Source organism: Leptosomus discolor, chromosome Z, assembly GCF_034619465.1.
Source record: "Leptosomus discolor isolate bLepDis1 chromosome Z, bLepDis1.hap2, whole genome shotgun sequence".
In the NCBI taxonomy this organism is placed as follows: Eukaryota; Metazoa; Chordata; class Aves; order Leptosomiformes; family Leptosomidae; genus Leptosomus; species Leptosomus discolor.
The window spans coordinates 82,581,156-82,597,694 of NC_141419.1; the positions used below are offsets into that span (position 1 = coordinate 82,581,156).

General features: G+C 44.1%; 1 protein-coding gene across 1 annotated transcript in view; it reads right to left on the reverse strand.

Moving 5' to 3' along the window:
• Window positions 1-16,539, reverse strand: part of LOC104352333 (phospholipid-transporting ATPase ID) — a 58,062-nt gene that overhangs the window by 1,749 nt on the left and 39,774 nt on the right. The window contains 9 exon segments of the mRNA XM_086480178.1: window positions 2,511-2,641; window positions 4,491-4,629; window positions 5,490-5,735; window positions 6,664-6,747; window positions 7,466-7,689; window positions 9,200-9,383; window positions 13,796-13,943; window positions 14,726-14,831; window positions 15,927-16,038. Coding sequence (XP_086336304.1) covers window positions 2,511-2,641; window positions 4,491-4,629; window positions 5,490-5,735; window positions 6,664-6,747; window positions 7,466-7,689; window positions 9,200-9,383; window positions 13,796-13,943; window positions 14,726-14,831; window positions 15,927-16,038 — 1,374 coding nt within the window.

Genomic DNA, 16,539 nt, shown 5'->3' on the forward strand with positions numbered 1-16,539 from the left:
CCGATCCTGGGAATGGAAAGCCAGGCTTGTAAGGTCATTATGCCCTGGGCAGAGCAAGGACGAGAGCTGAGCAACTGGTTCATCTGGCAGGAAACAGCAAAAGGATAAGAGTGCTGGTATGTGCTTCTCCCTTCTAGAAACGTTGAGAGGGGAAATAACAGCTGAAAGAGGGAGCCTTGCTGAGGCCAGATGGCTCTGTTTTGGGTAAAAAGTGCCGTGCCATTCTCCGGTACCAGGGATGAGTCCAAGGCAGCAGTTCTGCTGAACCCCCTCCTTACTTCTCTGAGAATCAAAAACTATCATCTCATGATGCTATGCCCTAGACAGCCTCCACATCACCCACAAGTCCTTCTCTGTTCACAAACAACTGGTCCAGCGGGATGCCTTCCCTAGCTGGCTCCACCACCAGCTGTATCAGGAAGTTCTCTACCACACACTGCAGGAACCGCCTGGACTATTTTGTCTCCACTGTGTTGTATTTCCAGTAGACATGTGGTAAGTTCAAATCCCCCACAAGAATAAGGGCTAGTGATTATGATTCTCCCAGCTGCTTATAGAACATTTCATCTGCCTCTTCATCCTGATTGGGTGGTCTATAACGGACTCCCACCATTATATCTGCCTTGTTGTCCTTCCTCCTGATTCTTACCCATAAACACTCAACCTCATTAAGCTCTAGACAGCCAAAACACTCCCTAACATAGAGGGCTACCCCACTGCCTGTCCTTCCTTGCCTGTCCCTTCTGAAGAGTTTAGAGACAACCATTTCAGCACTCCAGTTGTGCGACATCCCATCATGTTTCCTTGATGGCAACTATATCATAGTTTTCCCACTGCACAATGGCTTCCAGCTTCTTCTGTTTGTTGCCTATGCTGTGTTCATTGGTGTAGATGCACTTCAGTTGGGCTGTTGATCCTGCCACCTTTTGGGGGGAAGAAGCCCTAATTCCTACAAGACCGTTCGCAGGCACTTCTGTGGTTTCTATCACACCAATAACCCTTGCGTCCTTGCTGCCACATAGATCTCCATCTCCTAACTCCACTGAGATGGCAGACCAAAGGACCTTGCTAGCTAGCACACTGTCCCTCAGATGTTGGTGTGCTGCCCCCAGGCTTAACTCTAGTGGGCCTGGTTTTATCAAATGCTCCCTTCAAATCTAGTTTAAAGTTCTTTCAATGAGCCCTGCTAACTCCCTGCTTTGGGACAGGTGTACCCTGTCTGTCTCCAGCAACCATGATGAAAACCAACCCATGATCGAAGTTCTGCCAAAGTCCTGTCAAAGGCAGGAGGCCCGTACCGAGTGGCAGCGGCTCGGCAGAATCCCCAGCCACTGGATCCCTGTCATTCCTGCTTGGGACAGTGGCAGCTGTGGGTACTTGACCTCTCTAAGCATCAGGTCTGTGTTTAAGCTCCTCTCACACTGCCAGCTGGGGATGTCTGCACCACAGGAGACCCAAACACGCCTCTTCTATGACAATTCACTTCCCAGACGAGGTAGAAAAGTAAAGTGATTTTGCACAAGAGAGAGGTGCTCAACCCAAGCACTGAGGCTGGGATTCTGGGCCACAGCTGTGTTGGACTTCTACTCAACGGAAGGGTAAATTTGGTCTATTTTTACACACCTGAACTGCCTGTAACTGTGTCCTGAGGACCTTACTTCCTAGCAGACTTCCTTAGCACCCACCTACCCCCTCTGCAAGGGCTGAGAATTCCCCTTCACTCGTTCTGCAACAGTCCTGCATCACCTGGGGCGCTTCGCAGACATCCCGGGGAACGGCCGAGGCAGCCCCCGAGGGGCAGTGAGGAGCAGCCCTTGGGGCTGTGCTCGGAGGCGCTCCCTCCTCGCAGCTCGGTGCAGGAGGAGGCAGGCAGCACCAGGTGGCAGCAGCATTTAGCAGATGCTCCTGTTGGGAAGCCAGCCCGAGGAGCTGTGTTTATGCCGGTGCTCCTGAGGGGTCCATGGGCTGCAGTGAGCTGTGTGCTCCCTGCCCACTCCATCTCTCCCGGCCTCTCCTTGCCTTATCTTCATATTCCTGGGGATGGGAGGGCAGCTGGTTTCCGAAGGGACGTATAACCCTTGGCTACAAATGAAGTAAATTCTGAAGTAAAAAAATCCCCAACAAACATGTATGCCTGGGTGGACAGTGAAGGGCTGTGGTCTGCCAGGCTAAAAACTGTGTGGCAGCAGGGCAGGAGGAACACGCCACTCCTTTGCCACTGAGCCGCAGCACTTAAACCCCGCAGCTAAAAATAGTGCATCTTCCTTGCTCCAGTGCAATCTAATCCACATCTAAATAATCTCAGCCCTGGTCCCAGCTGCAGATGTTTTGAACTGTGCCAAAACGTGAATTCAGTCCTCCTTCTCAAGGGACTAGGGGACAGGCATATGGCAGCACTTGTACCTACAGGGACATACACTTTGAGCAATGTCAAGCCCATGCAATGTGGCTCCATAGTAAGCTTAGGTGGTAGTAAGCGGGATTTCTAGTTTAATAAGGTATCTCCTTACTTTATCACTGGGAGTTGGCCTTAACTGAGTCTTCAGGAATCGAAAGGCAACTACAGGCAGCACACAGAGGGTGATGCTGAGGAAAATTGCTAGCCACACATTTGGTTGGCTGAGGGTGTTTCGAGCCGTACCTGAAAAACAAAAGCGTGATTAAAAACAGCAGCACCTCTTACCATCATTCACCTGAACTTTTCACTCTGTGATTCCAAAACACTTGGCTAACAGATGAAAACATAAAGCAGACACCATCTCCAACAGTGAAATCAACTTGCTGTGGAGAGGACAGCAATAGCATCATCCCCAAGACGAGCAAAGAAAAACGCAATGTCCAAACACAAATGCAGCAACAACTCGGGGAGACAAGGATATCAAAGTGAATGCCTCATCTCTTTATAGACAGTGAAATCACCTCAAAACATTGATATGAATGTTCAGGAGACCTTCTTCAGCAGCAGTCAAGCCCTCTCACCTTTTGTCAGGACTTGAGTGCAAAAAAAAAGGAATACTGTTTTCTTACTTTTCAGCACCATTTCCTGAAGCATATGGAGTTCTAGCTCTGACTGCTCAGCAGATGATAGGGTCACAGCCCTTTACAAGAGGAGCATGGGTTGCTCTGGGCATCTGCACAGAGAGCGTAGCCTCTGTGTGGTGCTGGTGTGGCACTGCCACCTTTGAAATCAAAATGCTCACTTCTGGCTTATACAAAACTGCAGGAGTGTAAGGTAGAATAAACAGTCTGCAAAACCCTCATTACAGGGCTTGATGCTGTTGTCGGCAGTAAGGTTGCTGAATGTTTTCTGTTCAGTTGGTCAAATTCTGCTGTAATACAACTCCACCAAAATTAAAGTAAACCAGTTGTCTGAGTTCAGATTAGAACACTTTCCTTAAAAATGAGACTGAGACCTTATTAAGCCACCTCAGCACCATGATTAATTTGACCTACCTAGTACCAACAGAGCAGCAGACAGAGATATCTCTGGCACATGAGTTACCACCTGTCTTTGGAAACTGAATAGACACTCTATCTTCTCTCATTCAGTATTTTTGACACTAAAAGCCACCTTACAGTGGATGTGACCATCTGCTTGGAACATATGTTGCAACAACCGACCTGCATCTCAGATATTTCTAAAATGGCCAAGTACCTTGGTATTGCAGTGAAGATGGGCAGAACAAGTCTTGGTTTAATAATTCATCAGAAATAAAGGCATTGATGAACACACCAATCTGAGACTTGAAACAAAAAGTGTTGGGATTTCGGAAATGGAGTTTCATAACAATGCTGTGTCAATATTGGTTATGGATGAACAGAGCTATTAAAAACATCTGAATTACTTTGATAAGCTTTCATCTTGCTCCTGGTCGAAGTCTCAGGAGACGGACTCATTTTTATGTTAACCTTCACTTTTTGTGTGTGTTCAGAAATTCGTTATGTAGAGTAATTCCAAAGACCTGGTCATCACTGGGATGTTTTTTGTTGGGAATTTGCCGTTTAACCTGTCTGAAGGCTCAACACAGTCATATGGCATTTTCCTCATGTCTAACTGGATGTTGTACTTCCATGCTTTTCTATACCAATATGATAACTTATTTACGAAAGAACATGCATACTTCTACAAACAAAATGCTCCTAGGTATCTGTAAGAATTGGACACCTGGAAACAAAATATAAAAGAGGAGCAGAAAGCATTCCAACAGGTTCAGCTGTTTTATTTAAAGGACCATTCCTATGGCTGCATGTGAATGTGCATTCTTATACAAGGAAGTGAACGTGACACAGGTTCACCTGGATGGATGGGATTCAAAGCAAGCATTCCCAGCAGCGCTCAGAAATACCTTGGCATTTCTTGTAGAAAAGGCAATCAATATATTCTGTTACTACCTCTAGAGAGTCAATAACTAGTACTAGAAATACTCAACAGATTTAAGCACTGCAGTACACCAATTTTGGGTGCAATCCAGGTTTATCTCAGGGCTTACCAATGAAGGGAAAGGAGGCTGTGAAGATCAGGTACATGCCATCACTATACATGGTGAAGGTGATAGCAAAGTAAACAGAAAGGCTGCCCCAGATGAAGAACTGGTTCACAACTGTCCAGTAAGAGGTGTCCAAGCCAATCTGAAAGAACGGAGCAATACAGCTATTGTCAGTGCCTTCATTATTTAGCAGATCTATGCTGAACACAGCTTGTCCTCTGCTTTGTACACCTGGCCCTGAGAATGTTATTCATTCGAGTCTCAAGAAATACCAAGCCACAGATCATAGGACTCTGGGAGACCATTCAAGGCAAGCGTTACTATGTTTGCAGTGTTGTCGCCCTCTTCTCAAAGCATTCATCAGTGGCCAGTACCAGAGGCAGTTGACTAAGTTCAAATGAGCCGTGCTTATGTCCCCACCCTCAAGCTGTGATCTAGCATTGAAAGTTAGGAGAAGGAGCCTACAAGACCTAGGACAGCAGAAACCATTATCTAGGGAGGTGTGATTGATTGGTTTTATTTTAAGACATTTCCGTCATCTTGCTAGTATCACATGAATTTTGTACCGCACAAGTCTTAGCTATTTCTTCTAGCAAGTGCAGGCCTAGCAGCTGCATCATGTATGGGGCCAGGCTCCAGGGACAGCCCTGTAATGGAGACCCTATATATAACTGCCCGGTATCAGACAGTCCTGTGCTTCAAACCCTCCGTAAAACTGTAATGAGCCTTTCTCTATTCCTAGCTTTAACTGTTTTGTCTGCTGTGACTGCAAACTTCTCAAGGCAAAGACTGTTTTCCTGTCACCCTGATGTCTCATGACATACAGATCTGTTGTTCTGTTGAACTGAGGACAGTAATCTGGTGTCAAGAGACTTTTTTTTTTTTACAAGAACGCAAGATGCAGCAGAAAATTCAATGCTATCAAGATTCCAAGTGGCCCTCCAGATGCTGCCTTCATAAAACAAAAACTCATTCCTAAAAATATCGCCTGGGATGCCTTACCTGTACAGACACCACGATTAATAAGCAGGTCTGGGCCATCAGTGCAAAGGACTGGTAGTCAGCAATGGCCTTCCCATCACTTCTCATTGTATTGTACATGGCCCCATAGGGGATGAAGAAGAGAATGAGGGAACTGTAAATCCCTTGCAACATGCATGTGACAAACACCATTTTGTTAAAATAGAGGTTTTGCTGTCCAGGCACATACAGCTGAGGAAACAGAATGCTCCAACGATCATCCACATCCTGAAAGTAGAGAGGAGACAGTCAGATTTGCTGGCACCAACCAACCAAGCACACAAGACCACTTAGGGTTGTCATGTCCCTGTGACACGCATTTCCATGAGAAAAGGCTTAGCACACAAATCACTCAGTTGTGCTGACTAGCATGCCACATCCCAAGGTCACCTAGACATATTTTCCATGTTGAATTTCACCTTTCTTGTGCTGAGAAAACTGACAGGAGCTACCAAAAAACAAACAAAAAAAGAAGATACACTTCATCTTAAGCAGACTGTGTGGTCTGATCTCCAGAGAGTTGCCCTGAAGCTAAGGGGTAGAAAATACCTCCCCTGGGTCCACACACCAGCAAGGCTGTCTGACTTGGATCCCTTAAGTGTCCAGAGCTGAACACTGTGAACCACTGCAGAGTAGCAAACTCCTATTTATTTAACTTGTAAAAGGCATATAGGAACAGCTTTATTGCTTCAATGTCTTGCCAAATAATAACAATTAGGTACAAAAGTATACGTGAATTACTGCAAAAAGACTTTCACTAGAAAGGCTGAACCTGGAAAACCTGGCTTCAGCGTTCTAGTTCCTTAATTGTTGTGTGTGGTCATTAAAAGGTCACTTGTCAGGCTTCAGGAACACAGTCAGTAGAGATGCGCCTGCTTCAGAGAGTGTTGCAGTGGCAGCTTTTACTGTAGTCAACAGCCTAACCCAAAAGTCTCATCACACAATGAAACCCACAGGCCAGATCAGGATAATATACCTTCTGCTTCCTTCTGCATCCTTTTCTTTGTGCTCTCAGGTCTCACTGGCAGGAAACTGTTTCAGGGGCTACCACAATAGCTGGCCAAAAAGTCATCTACTTTTTTTTTCATGGAAGCAGCTCAAAGCACTTGAAGATAAAACCCCTATAAAAAAATCAAAGGGGTGATAGAAACAGTACCTGATCAAAGAGGCTCATTCCTAGCACCGGGAGGGAGGTATACACCAAATTGTAAAGCGTAATGAACCACTCATCGTAGACAGTCTAAAAAAAAAAACCAACAAAACCAAAACAGAGCATGAAGCAAAAGGTTGCCTTTTTCCATCTCTTTGAAAGTGTACACAATTAAATGCTGGAATATTTTTGTTCGAGACGCCAGGTGGGAGCAACACTCTGCAGCAGGAAGCCAGTAGGTAGGGTGGGCAGCAGCCACCCTGCCTGCACCCCAACACCCTCAGCCCTAGGGCTGCAAGGCTGACACTTGCACGCTGCTGCTATCTGCACTTCCCAGGGGCTGGATTGGGTTGGAGATTGGTTTGTTTTAAACTGACAGCAGATTTTTTGCTATAGATTTGTTCCTCTTACAAGCTACTGAAGTGTAGCTAGGGGTTAAACTATTTGCTTCAAATGTGCTGACAGGGCAAGCATAGGTCTTACACAGATCTGCACGAAACTGGTAATCTGAAAACCTCTGTGTAATCTGTAACATTGTTTGATGGCTGTAGTCACTTTGAACACTTCCAAAAATCCCACGAGGGACCTACATGCTCCATAATGAACCTAAATGTCTTCAGGCATCTGTCCTCTACCAGCAGCACAATGAAAGCAGCAATATCTGTTTATATTCACACAGCTGAAGAAGATAGACCTGTGTGCCGTTCAGTGAGGTGGAGGGAATAGTTTAGTCTATTTCTTTTTAAAATGTTTCCAGATATTTTACTTGAAAATGCTAGACACATGAGAAAGCAGAAGATGGACCTACCTGAGCTGAGAAGCCAGAGAAGAAGCCATACCAGAAATGCACTAATGTGAAGGCAAAATTCTTGTAGAAGAAGTATTTGAGGAACTTGCACATGCGGATGTAGGACCACCGGCCATGGACCAAGAGCAGGCGCTGGAGGTAACGGAACTGTGCAAAGGAGAAGTCACTGGACAAGACCGCCTGCATCCCCTCCTGGCCACTGATACCAACCCCGATGTGGGCAGCTGCAACAAGAAGGTTATTGATCACGTCACTACACTGAGGGTTTTTATCATCACATTTTTTAAATGAGCTCCCTGCACTAGGACATTGTGTTAATTCCCTCCTAGACATCATAAAATGTTGTATGTAAAGTTATTTTTTAAAAAAATAAGTATTTTTGGCACTAATTCTTTTAGCAGCATTATGATTTTGACTGTGTTGATACATTTCCAGTAACTGGATTTTTATTGTTTGAATGAAATTACACCCTCAGTGACAATTCATGTTTTCTTTCTGAACATTTTCCAACAGCATAAGTGCTATTGTTCATAACAGCTGCTGTTATGAAAAAAAACTTTAGTCTATATCGACATATAACTTATATTTACATGCACGCATGTCCTTCCAGCAGCCTTAAAACATCGCTCCAGATAAGTAAAATCTTCAAACCCCTTATAGATTTCTCAGACATAGTGCTACAAGGCAGACTGTAGCCTTTTTACATTTCCTGGCTTTATTAGTTCAATCAAATAATTAGATAGAAGAGTCACGTCTTTTTTAATAGTAACTTGGGTTTATTAAACATGGACGTAAGTTTAATGTGACAGCTAATTATACAGCTTTTACTAATGAGAACAATCTTGATGGCTGGAGGTTGGTTAGATTCAGAGGTTTCCACAGAACAGTGAATTGATAAAATCCCAAAGTCCCAACCCTCTCATGTGGGGAGTGGGTTAGTTTCTAATTATTATGTACACTTTAACTTTCCTTATCCTTCCTTTGCTGACTACTTGACTTATCTCCTTTTGAAGCTCCCTACTTAGACTTTTCTTTCTTAATTAAAAGGCTCCAGTTAATCGATTCTTGCAAATTAACACAAGGAAGATTAGGAATAGACCCTTTGAATAATCTTAATTTAATTATACCTAGTTGGGGCATTTTTTTCATAAATTCACTAAGGTAATGCAGCATCAAATGATGCTCAAGGACAAAGGGACCTAGAAGCCTGTGATTTATAACTGAAGGGATATAATTGACAAATGGCCCTATCACATGGATATGTTAAAAAAAAAATCATATATTATACAGGCTATTTACAGGTGTGAAGATTTTCCTTCTGCATTGCAGATAGGCCCTCTCTGAAACAAACATTTTTGTTCTTTGTATTGTCCTTGTGGTGGTGGCCATGCAGACATGCAGGTGGGCATATCACAGCCCCGGTGGGCTTTTGTCTATTCTAAGGTAGAAACAGAGAAATAGGCAGTAAGTGCAACCTTAGATTCCTGCAATCCTGGTGGTGGGAGCACAGCAAAGGGACCTCCTGTGTGTCCTGGAAGGCAGGAGATATAAGTATCTTATAGTGACAGTGCTCTGTAGAAACCTGCCAAAACTCGGGACAGAGCCACTTGGTGCCACAGAGAGGGTGGTGCAGAAGAAGCTCAGATGTGTGTTGCTGCTGCTAGGCCACCTCAGACAGCTAGCGCGGTAGAAGGTCAGTTTGCTAGAGCATGTTGGCTGTTGGCCATCACTCACTTTTGATCATGCTGACATCGTTGGCACCATCTCCAATTGCCAGGGTCACAGCCTTCTTGTACTTCTTCACCAGCTCCACTACCTGTGCTTTCTGCAGCGGAGTCACCCGGCAGCAGATCACCACTTTGCACAGGCAGGCGGTTCTCACCAGCTCCAGCTCCAGATTCCCTTCCAGCGCATAAGCCTGAAAATAATCAGAATCATTCAGGTTGGAAAAGACCTTTGAGATCATCAAGTCCAACCATCAACCCTACTCTACCAAGTACACCCCTAAACCATATCTCAAAGCACCACCCCTAAACGACCTTTAAACACATTAAGGGATGGTGACTCAACCACCTATTCCAATGCCTGACAACCCTTTCAGTGAAAAAATGTTTCCAAATGTCAAGCCTAAACCTACCCTGGTGCAGCTTGAGTCCATTCCCTCTTGTTCTATCATTAGTTACCTGTGAGAAGAGACCAGCACCTACCTCTCTACAATGTCCTCTCAGGTAGTCGTAGAGAGCAATAAGGTCTCCCTCAGCCTCCTCTTCTCTAGACTAAACACCCCCAGTTCCCTCAGCCGCTCCTCATCAGACCTGTTCTCCAGACCCTTCACCAGCTTCGTTGCCCTTCTCTGGACATGTTCCAGCACCTCAATGTCCTTCTTGCAGTGAGGGGCCCAAAACTGCACACAGCATTCGAGGTGCGGCCTCACTAGTGCTGAGTACAGGGGCACGATCACCTCCCTGCTCCTGCTGGCCACACACTTCTGATACAGTCCAGGATGCTGTTGGCCTTCTTGGCCACCTGGGCACACTGCTGGCTCACGTTCAGCCGGCTGTCGACCAGCACCCCCAGGTCCTTTTCCACTGGGCAGCTTTCCAGCCACTCATCCCCAAGCCTGTAGCGCTGCCTGGGGCTGTTGTGACCCAAGTGCAGGACCCAGCACTTGGTCTTGTTGGAGGAGTGAAGGGGATATTCAAGTCAGACTAGCAGCAACTCGTGGCCTGACAAAGAGAATGCAGCAGGAAGGAAATGAGAACTGAGCTAGGTCTTCTGTTTGGTGGAAGGAAAATATGAGATACTCTAAGTGAATCCATCCATTCAGTCACAGGGAGCATCCACACCCACAACATCATGCCACACTGTGTACACCTATGAGCTTGCACCTTGCATACGCCACAGCTGGATTTGCACAACAGCTGCTCTGGCTGGTGTAACCTGGCAGTGCAGCAGAAGTGTCAAAAAACAGAAGCCCTAAATTAATGAAGCTGCTGCTGGGCCTGAGACAACCTTGTGCATCTCCATGCAAGAGAGTCTCTGCTCGTCCCTCTTGGTTTATTTTTTAAGCTCTGGGAGACTTTTGGTATAAATAGAAGAGATTTCAATTTGGACGTACTTAATTTAAAAAAAAAAAAAAACAAAAACACGTGGAAAAAGCTATGCTCAGGTGGGCAAGACAAAGCAAAACACAACACCAGGGAGAAGCCAAGTTTCCTCTGAGTGCTGATCTTTTAAATCAGTCAGCTGTGTTATTTCTATTTGGAAGCACAGAGATAATTGGATGTCAGGCCATCCCTCCAGCTCTGCCCAAGGAGGAGGGAGCAGTGTTAGCTTTTCATATTTCTTTCAGATCATGCCTTTTGGCACTGTTCTTTGGTGTCTTTTCTCAGTAGACACACATGGAAGGAATCTACAGGGCTCTTTCCTCCTCAGAGCCATTACAGCAGGCCCACTGCCCTTTCTGCATAAGGAGACAGTCTTTAGGCCAGATACCCTTTCTTCTTGAAACAGAGAGCTATGAGTCACCAGTGCGCCCACTTCTCTCCCATCAGTGACAGGCAGGCTTGCTCAACAGGAGAAATCTTTTCAGGGTTTAGCTTGAGTACCATCCAGCTAGTGCAGATGACTTAGAGATGCCTTTTGCCACAACATCCTCGCTGCACAGCTCTAGCAAAATTTTATCACATAGTGTATTAATGGTACTGCACACAAATCAAGTAGTATGATGATGCCATTACAGATGCTGATGTGCTTCTGTTCACTTGCTTAGTTTAAGCAAGACCACATGTGTGCGTAGCCCCAGTGCTGCCATCCCACCATTCTGCACGTAGGGACATGGCACTGAACAGATGCTATGTTTGGGTGGGACAGTATCAGCACTGTTACCATTGTTCAAGCTCTAGGTTCATAGAAATTAAGGGTCTAGAGCACAAGTCTTACGAGAAACAGCTGAGGGAACTGGGGTTGTTTAGTCTGGAGAAGAGGAGGCTGAGGGGAGACCTTATGGCTCTCTACAACTACCTAAAAGGAGGTTGTAGTGAGGTGGGTGTTGGTCTCTTCTCCCAAGTAACTAGCGATAGGACAAGAGGAAATGGCCTCAAGTTGCCAGCCCTCAAGGGGAGGTTTAGATTGGATATTAGGAAACATTTCTTTACTGAAAGAGTGGTCAAGCATTGGAACAGGCTGTCCAAGGAGACAGTGGAGTCAACATCCCTGGAGGTGTTCAAAAAACATATAGATGTGGCACTTTGGGACACGGTTTAGTGGGCATGGTGGTGTTAGGTTGATGTTTGGACTTGATGATCTTAGGGTTTTTTTCCAGCCTTAAGGATTCTATAATTCTATGATGCTCTAAAATAAATAAATAACATACAGTTTTATCCACACCGTCCTTGTGGTCCACGCACAGGAGAAAGCCATGGCCTTGGTGAGACTGGCTGTGTCCACTCTGCTGCAAGCTATGTGGGCTGGTTGCTCCCACACAGCCCAGATTTGAATTTCTTTGTGTGGGACATATCTCCTTGCCAGAGTGTGGGTGAGTGTGTGGTTTTCCAGGAATAAAAAGAAAGCTTTGTCACCACTGCCAGTGGTGCTTCGATAACACAGTACTTGCGATCTGTCCTGCAGGCTGAAGGGATGAAGTAGGAACAGGCAGGGGCTCATGGCCGTCTGGGATGTCAGAGGATTCGCCCATGCAAATGCACTGAACTTGATAAAGCCCATGTCTGTTTTGCAGCGGGAAGGGGATCTAAAGGGGATTAAGGGGATTAAGGGCCTTGAGTCAAAGAGGGAACAAGTGTAAAAAAGGGGGGGGGCGTACTTGGCAACGTAAGACACTGCCTGAAAGTGGCCCCTCTAGGCCAGGATCCATATACACGGCACACAAGCCAAAAATGGAACAAGATGAGATTTTTTTAATAGTAATTTGCCAGGCTGGTATAGAGCTGGGAGTTAAATATGCTGGACTGCCATCAAGAGAGGTAGCAACCACAGGGAACAGAAGCATCTTGTCTCTGAAAGGCAGTGCCTCCTGGCTCTTTCCGTGTTTACCTACTTGCTTCCCCTGCAATCTGGGAAAATAAAATACAACAGATCAATAAACCTGATCTAGACTAAGCTTTCCTCCAAGACAGGTTGAAATGTATCTAAATTTCTCTAACCTCTTCTGAAAGATTTTCAAGGATGCAAAAACTATTCCAGTACTATTCTCACCAGGAAGACACAAAACTCACCCAAAACTCTTTTGTCAATTTAATTTCATTACTTTGTTTACCTGTTATTATTTGAAGAGTATTACCAACACCGATTAGTGTTCTCCAGGCTCAGAAATCCTCTCTCAGTTTTATCCTGTGCTTTCCAGATCATGCATGACTACTCTTACAGTTTTCTTTGTACTGTCTCTAGTTGGTCTACATTTTCTCAAATAAAATGGCCCAAATATGTGGAATTATTTCAGCTAAGACTTTACTGATGCCAAATGAAGCAGGAGGCTTTCCTCACAAGTCTTGCAGATGATGCTTTTACATAATATCTCTGATTTTTTTATGTGTGGTTGATTATGTGAAAGTGGAGAACAAGGCATTTGTTCTCACTTTATTGCATTATCCATTTTTCCAAAATATTTCTCCCATTTGTTAAAATTGTTTTAAAATCTAATCTTGAACCCCATCATGCCTGCAGTTTCTCTCAGCCTGGTGTTATCTGCTCTCTTTTTAAGCAGTTAATGCAAACAGTGAATATCAAGTAGATGTGGGATAGCCCCCTGCGGATGCCACTTAACTGTTGTCTTAGATCGACAGCAAGCCCTTAAGAGCCATACTTTCCAAGCAGTCTTGCATCTGTTACTTAACAATTTCATCTAGATTGCATCACTTCAGTTCGCTTGGAAGAACATCATGAGAGAGAGCACCAAACAATTTATTAGTTAATTTATAAGATATATATCCCATTTGTTAAATATTTCTGTTTTCAGATATATTTAGCAGAATATGTTCTTGGCATGCTTGAAACCCATGTCTGACACAGTCTTAACTTCTTGCTGCATCCGTAAGCTGCCTGATGATTTTTCTAGTATCTTTCTGGAAAAGAAAACTAATCCAGCTACTCTACCCCTCTTGTTTGCCTAACATCAGAGCCAACTCTTCTCTGTCACAGTCTTCTGAAAACTTGCCTATCACCTTTGATGTCTCAGATAACCACTGAACCAAATCTTCAATTATGAAAAAAAAATCCAGTCCTTTAGAGCTAATTTTTAAAAACATTTTCAAACATCATGTCCCTATTGTTTTCAGAGAACTTAGCCCTAACATGACTCTGAACTTTCCTTACCAGGCTGTGGCCAGTGATAACCAGGCCGTACACCCCATTTGCTTGCTCATCAGGTATAATTTTTGGGTTTTTTGAAGATTTTTCAAACTGAATGTTGATTTCATCACTGTCCAGAAAGGAGTCTGGCTTCATCTTTTTCCTTGCGTTCCTAAAAAATATCCAGAACAGTAACAAAAAGCTTGTAAAGATATATATGTGTTATTAAATCAACTTTATGAAAATAAAAGATTGATGCTTCCCTTTGACAACTTAGTTCAATTTTCCCTGTATCCCTACAACGACATGCATAGTTTAGCTGCTGCTGTTTGTTCAGATCATCCACATGCTTCTCAGACTCTAACAAGTGTGTGCTAAACTTGTGCTGATTTAGAGTCAAACAAATAATCTGAGTGTCATGAAGGACAGCATCCCAAAGAGAACCCCAATTTTCTGTGCATATTGTCTGGCAACCACCTGTGTCAAGAGAAAAGGACTGAAAAGCTTTCCCATTTTCCACTTATACCTAAGAACTTGTGTCTACTGAGGAGGCTAAGGATGAAGGTAGATTTCCAGGTAACTCTAGAAAAGGATCATATCCAGACAAAGGACCCCAATGTGGATGAATGGCAATAGCAGTAGAGCAACGGCACGGCTCAAGCCTGGAGCCAAAGGCTTTGTGGCTCCAGATCACTTGCAAAATACCAGCTGATATTGGCTTCCTGAGTCTGCTTTCTTACACACTTATATAGATTTGACTTCTTGGATCAAGAAGCTTCAGAGTTTATCCTCAGAGGATGTTTCTACATTGTGTTTAGCTGCTGGATCTTCAGGAAGCCAGCTAGCCCTTACCTGAATGCACTAAGTAAGGCCTACAGGAAGAAAAGGTGGAATAATACAAAACGCAACTACTGTCAGTGCACAGCAATGAAGCTGTATATTTCAGCCATTTACCTCAGCTCATTAAGTACGTCATCAGATGTGCTGCCTTCAATAATGAAAACATCGTCCATGTCATCATTCAGCAAGTTGCAGGAGTAACCAATATTCATTGCTGTCTCTGGGAAAGATAAACCAGGAAGATGACTCATCTTAGCAGCCCCAAACTCATCCACCATCTCTGTGGCCTTTTTACACACATGACAGAAGGTCTCTTTCTCACTCAAAAGAGCTCTGAGTATTTCAGAGTCAACAGTTTAAGAGAGCCAGGAGAGTCACCTTGATGGACCTAGCAGGAAAATCTCCCCTAATTTGTCTTCACAAGGCCACAGAAAAAAATACCTCTACCAAAATGAAAAAGCTTAAAACACCCTTTGGCCAACATACGTGGAGCAACACAAAACATTTTATGTCAATTCCAAAAATTTTTTCAGGATTTTTAACTTTCCCTTCCCCTGTTCCAAGAAAAGCCACAAACCATAGTTCTGAAAAAGAATATCAAGACATCTTGTTCAGAAAATTCTGGAAAAAAAAAGTATTTTGGTATTTCATAAGCAAAACTATTACATTTGAAATATGACAAAATAAAATGTTTCATTTTTCTCAACAATTCTCTCCTCATTTCTTAGACGAAACAATTTGCAAACACTTTTGGCCACCCTAAAACACCATTGTTTCAGTGAAGTCACTATTTCTCTGAAAGAATTCATGGGAGTCTATTTACCATTCTTTCCAACTTAACGCTTTCTCCAAAAGCCTACTTTTCCTCTATTTCTATTCTGCATCATTAATGCCAGGACTAAACTCAAACAGACCCAACATCCACTTCAGCATTAAAGTTCCTGGAAAGCAGGACAAGATTTTTTTCTGCCTTCTTCACCAGGATGGTCAACTGTGCTAAAGTGACACCTTTTCCCAGTCTATGACAGTGACTGGGACTACGGGGTGCTCTCCAAAGGGTTACCTCTTCAAAGGCAAAGGATGCTGCCTTCACATTGCTTCCAGCCTCCGGACAGGAATTAAGAACAGGCACTAGCTACAGTTACCTGGTCTAATTCCAGATAACTGGAGTTTTGCCTAACTGGCAATGAAGCAAAGCCTTGTAAATTTGTCATCTGGGCAGATTTCAAATGAGAAAGCATGAAAATATGGATCTTAGCAGAACCATCCCACCAGCGGGAGAGAAGAGAAATATCCGAAGCTGTAGGCCCTTTACCTTGCTTGTCTCCAGTGAGAACCCATATCTTAATGTTGGCTTTGGCAAGAGTTTCAATTGTCTGTGGGACTCCATCTTGCAACTTGTCCTCAATCGCTGTGGCACCTAGCAGCTTAACAGAAAACAGCAGGGAACTGGTAAGTCTTCCCATTGCTAGCAAAGGAGAAAGCGTTAGACCTCCAGGTGATTACTCAAGAAAACACAAATGAAATCCAAGAATAAGCTTGATTTGTATTCTTCTTCAACAAATTTACTGTACAGAGTACAGCCCTGATCCTACGAATGTTCTAGTGCCTAATCACCCAGGCTCAGATGAATCATGAACATGCATGAAATTACTTGCCAACATGTTTGCAGACCTACAGGTCTGTGTTCTTCCACGTGTCCACAACAGATAGAGCTTTAACTGAGAGACAGACAACTGTGGATCCGTGTCCCCAAACCTCCATATCTATCTGCTAGTACAGAGCTTACTCCCAGGTATATTGAACTGCAGCTGTCATATGGCTGCTAAACATCTTCTCCAGCCCATAACAGACCTGTCCCCAAACCCTGCTCCACAGTGTCACACAACTAAACCACAGACTTCTCTGGACCCCTTATTTTAAAGTTA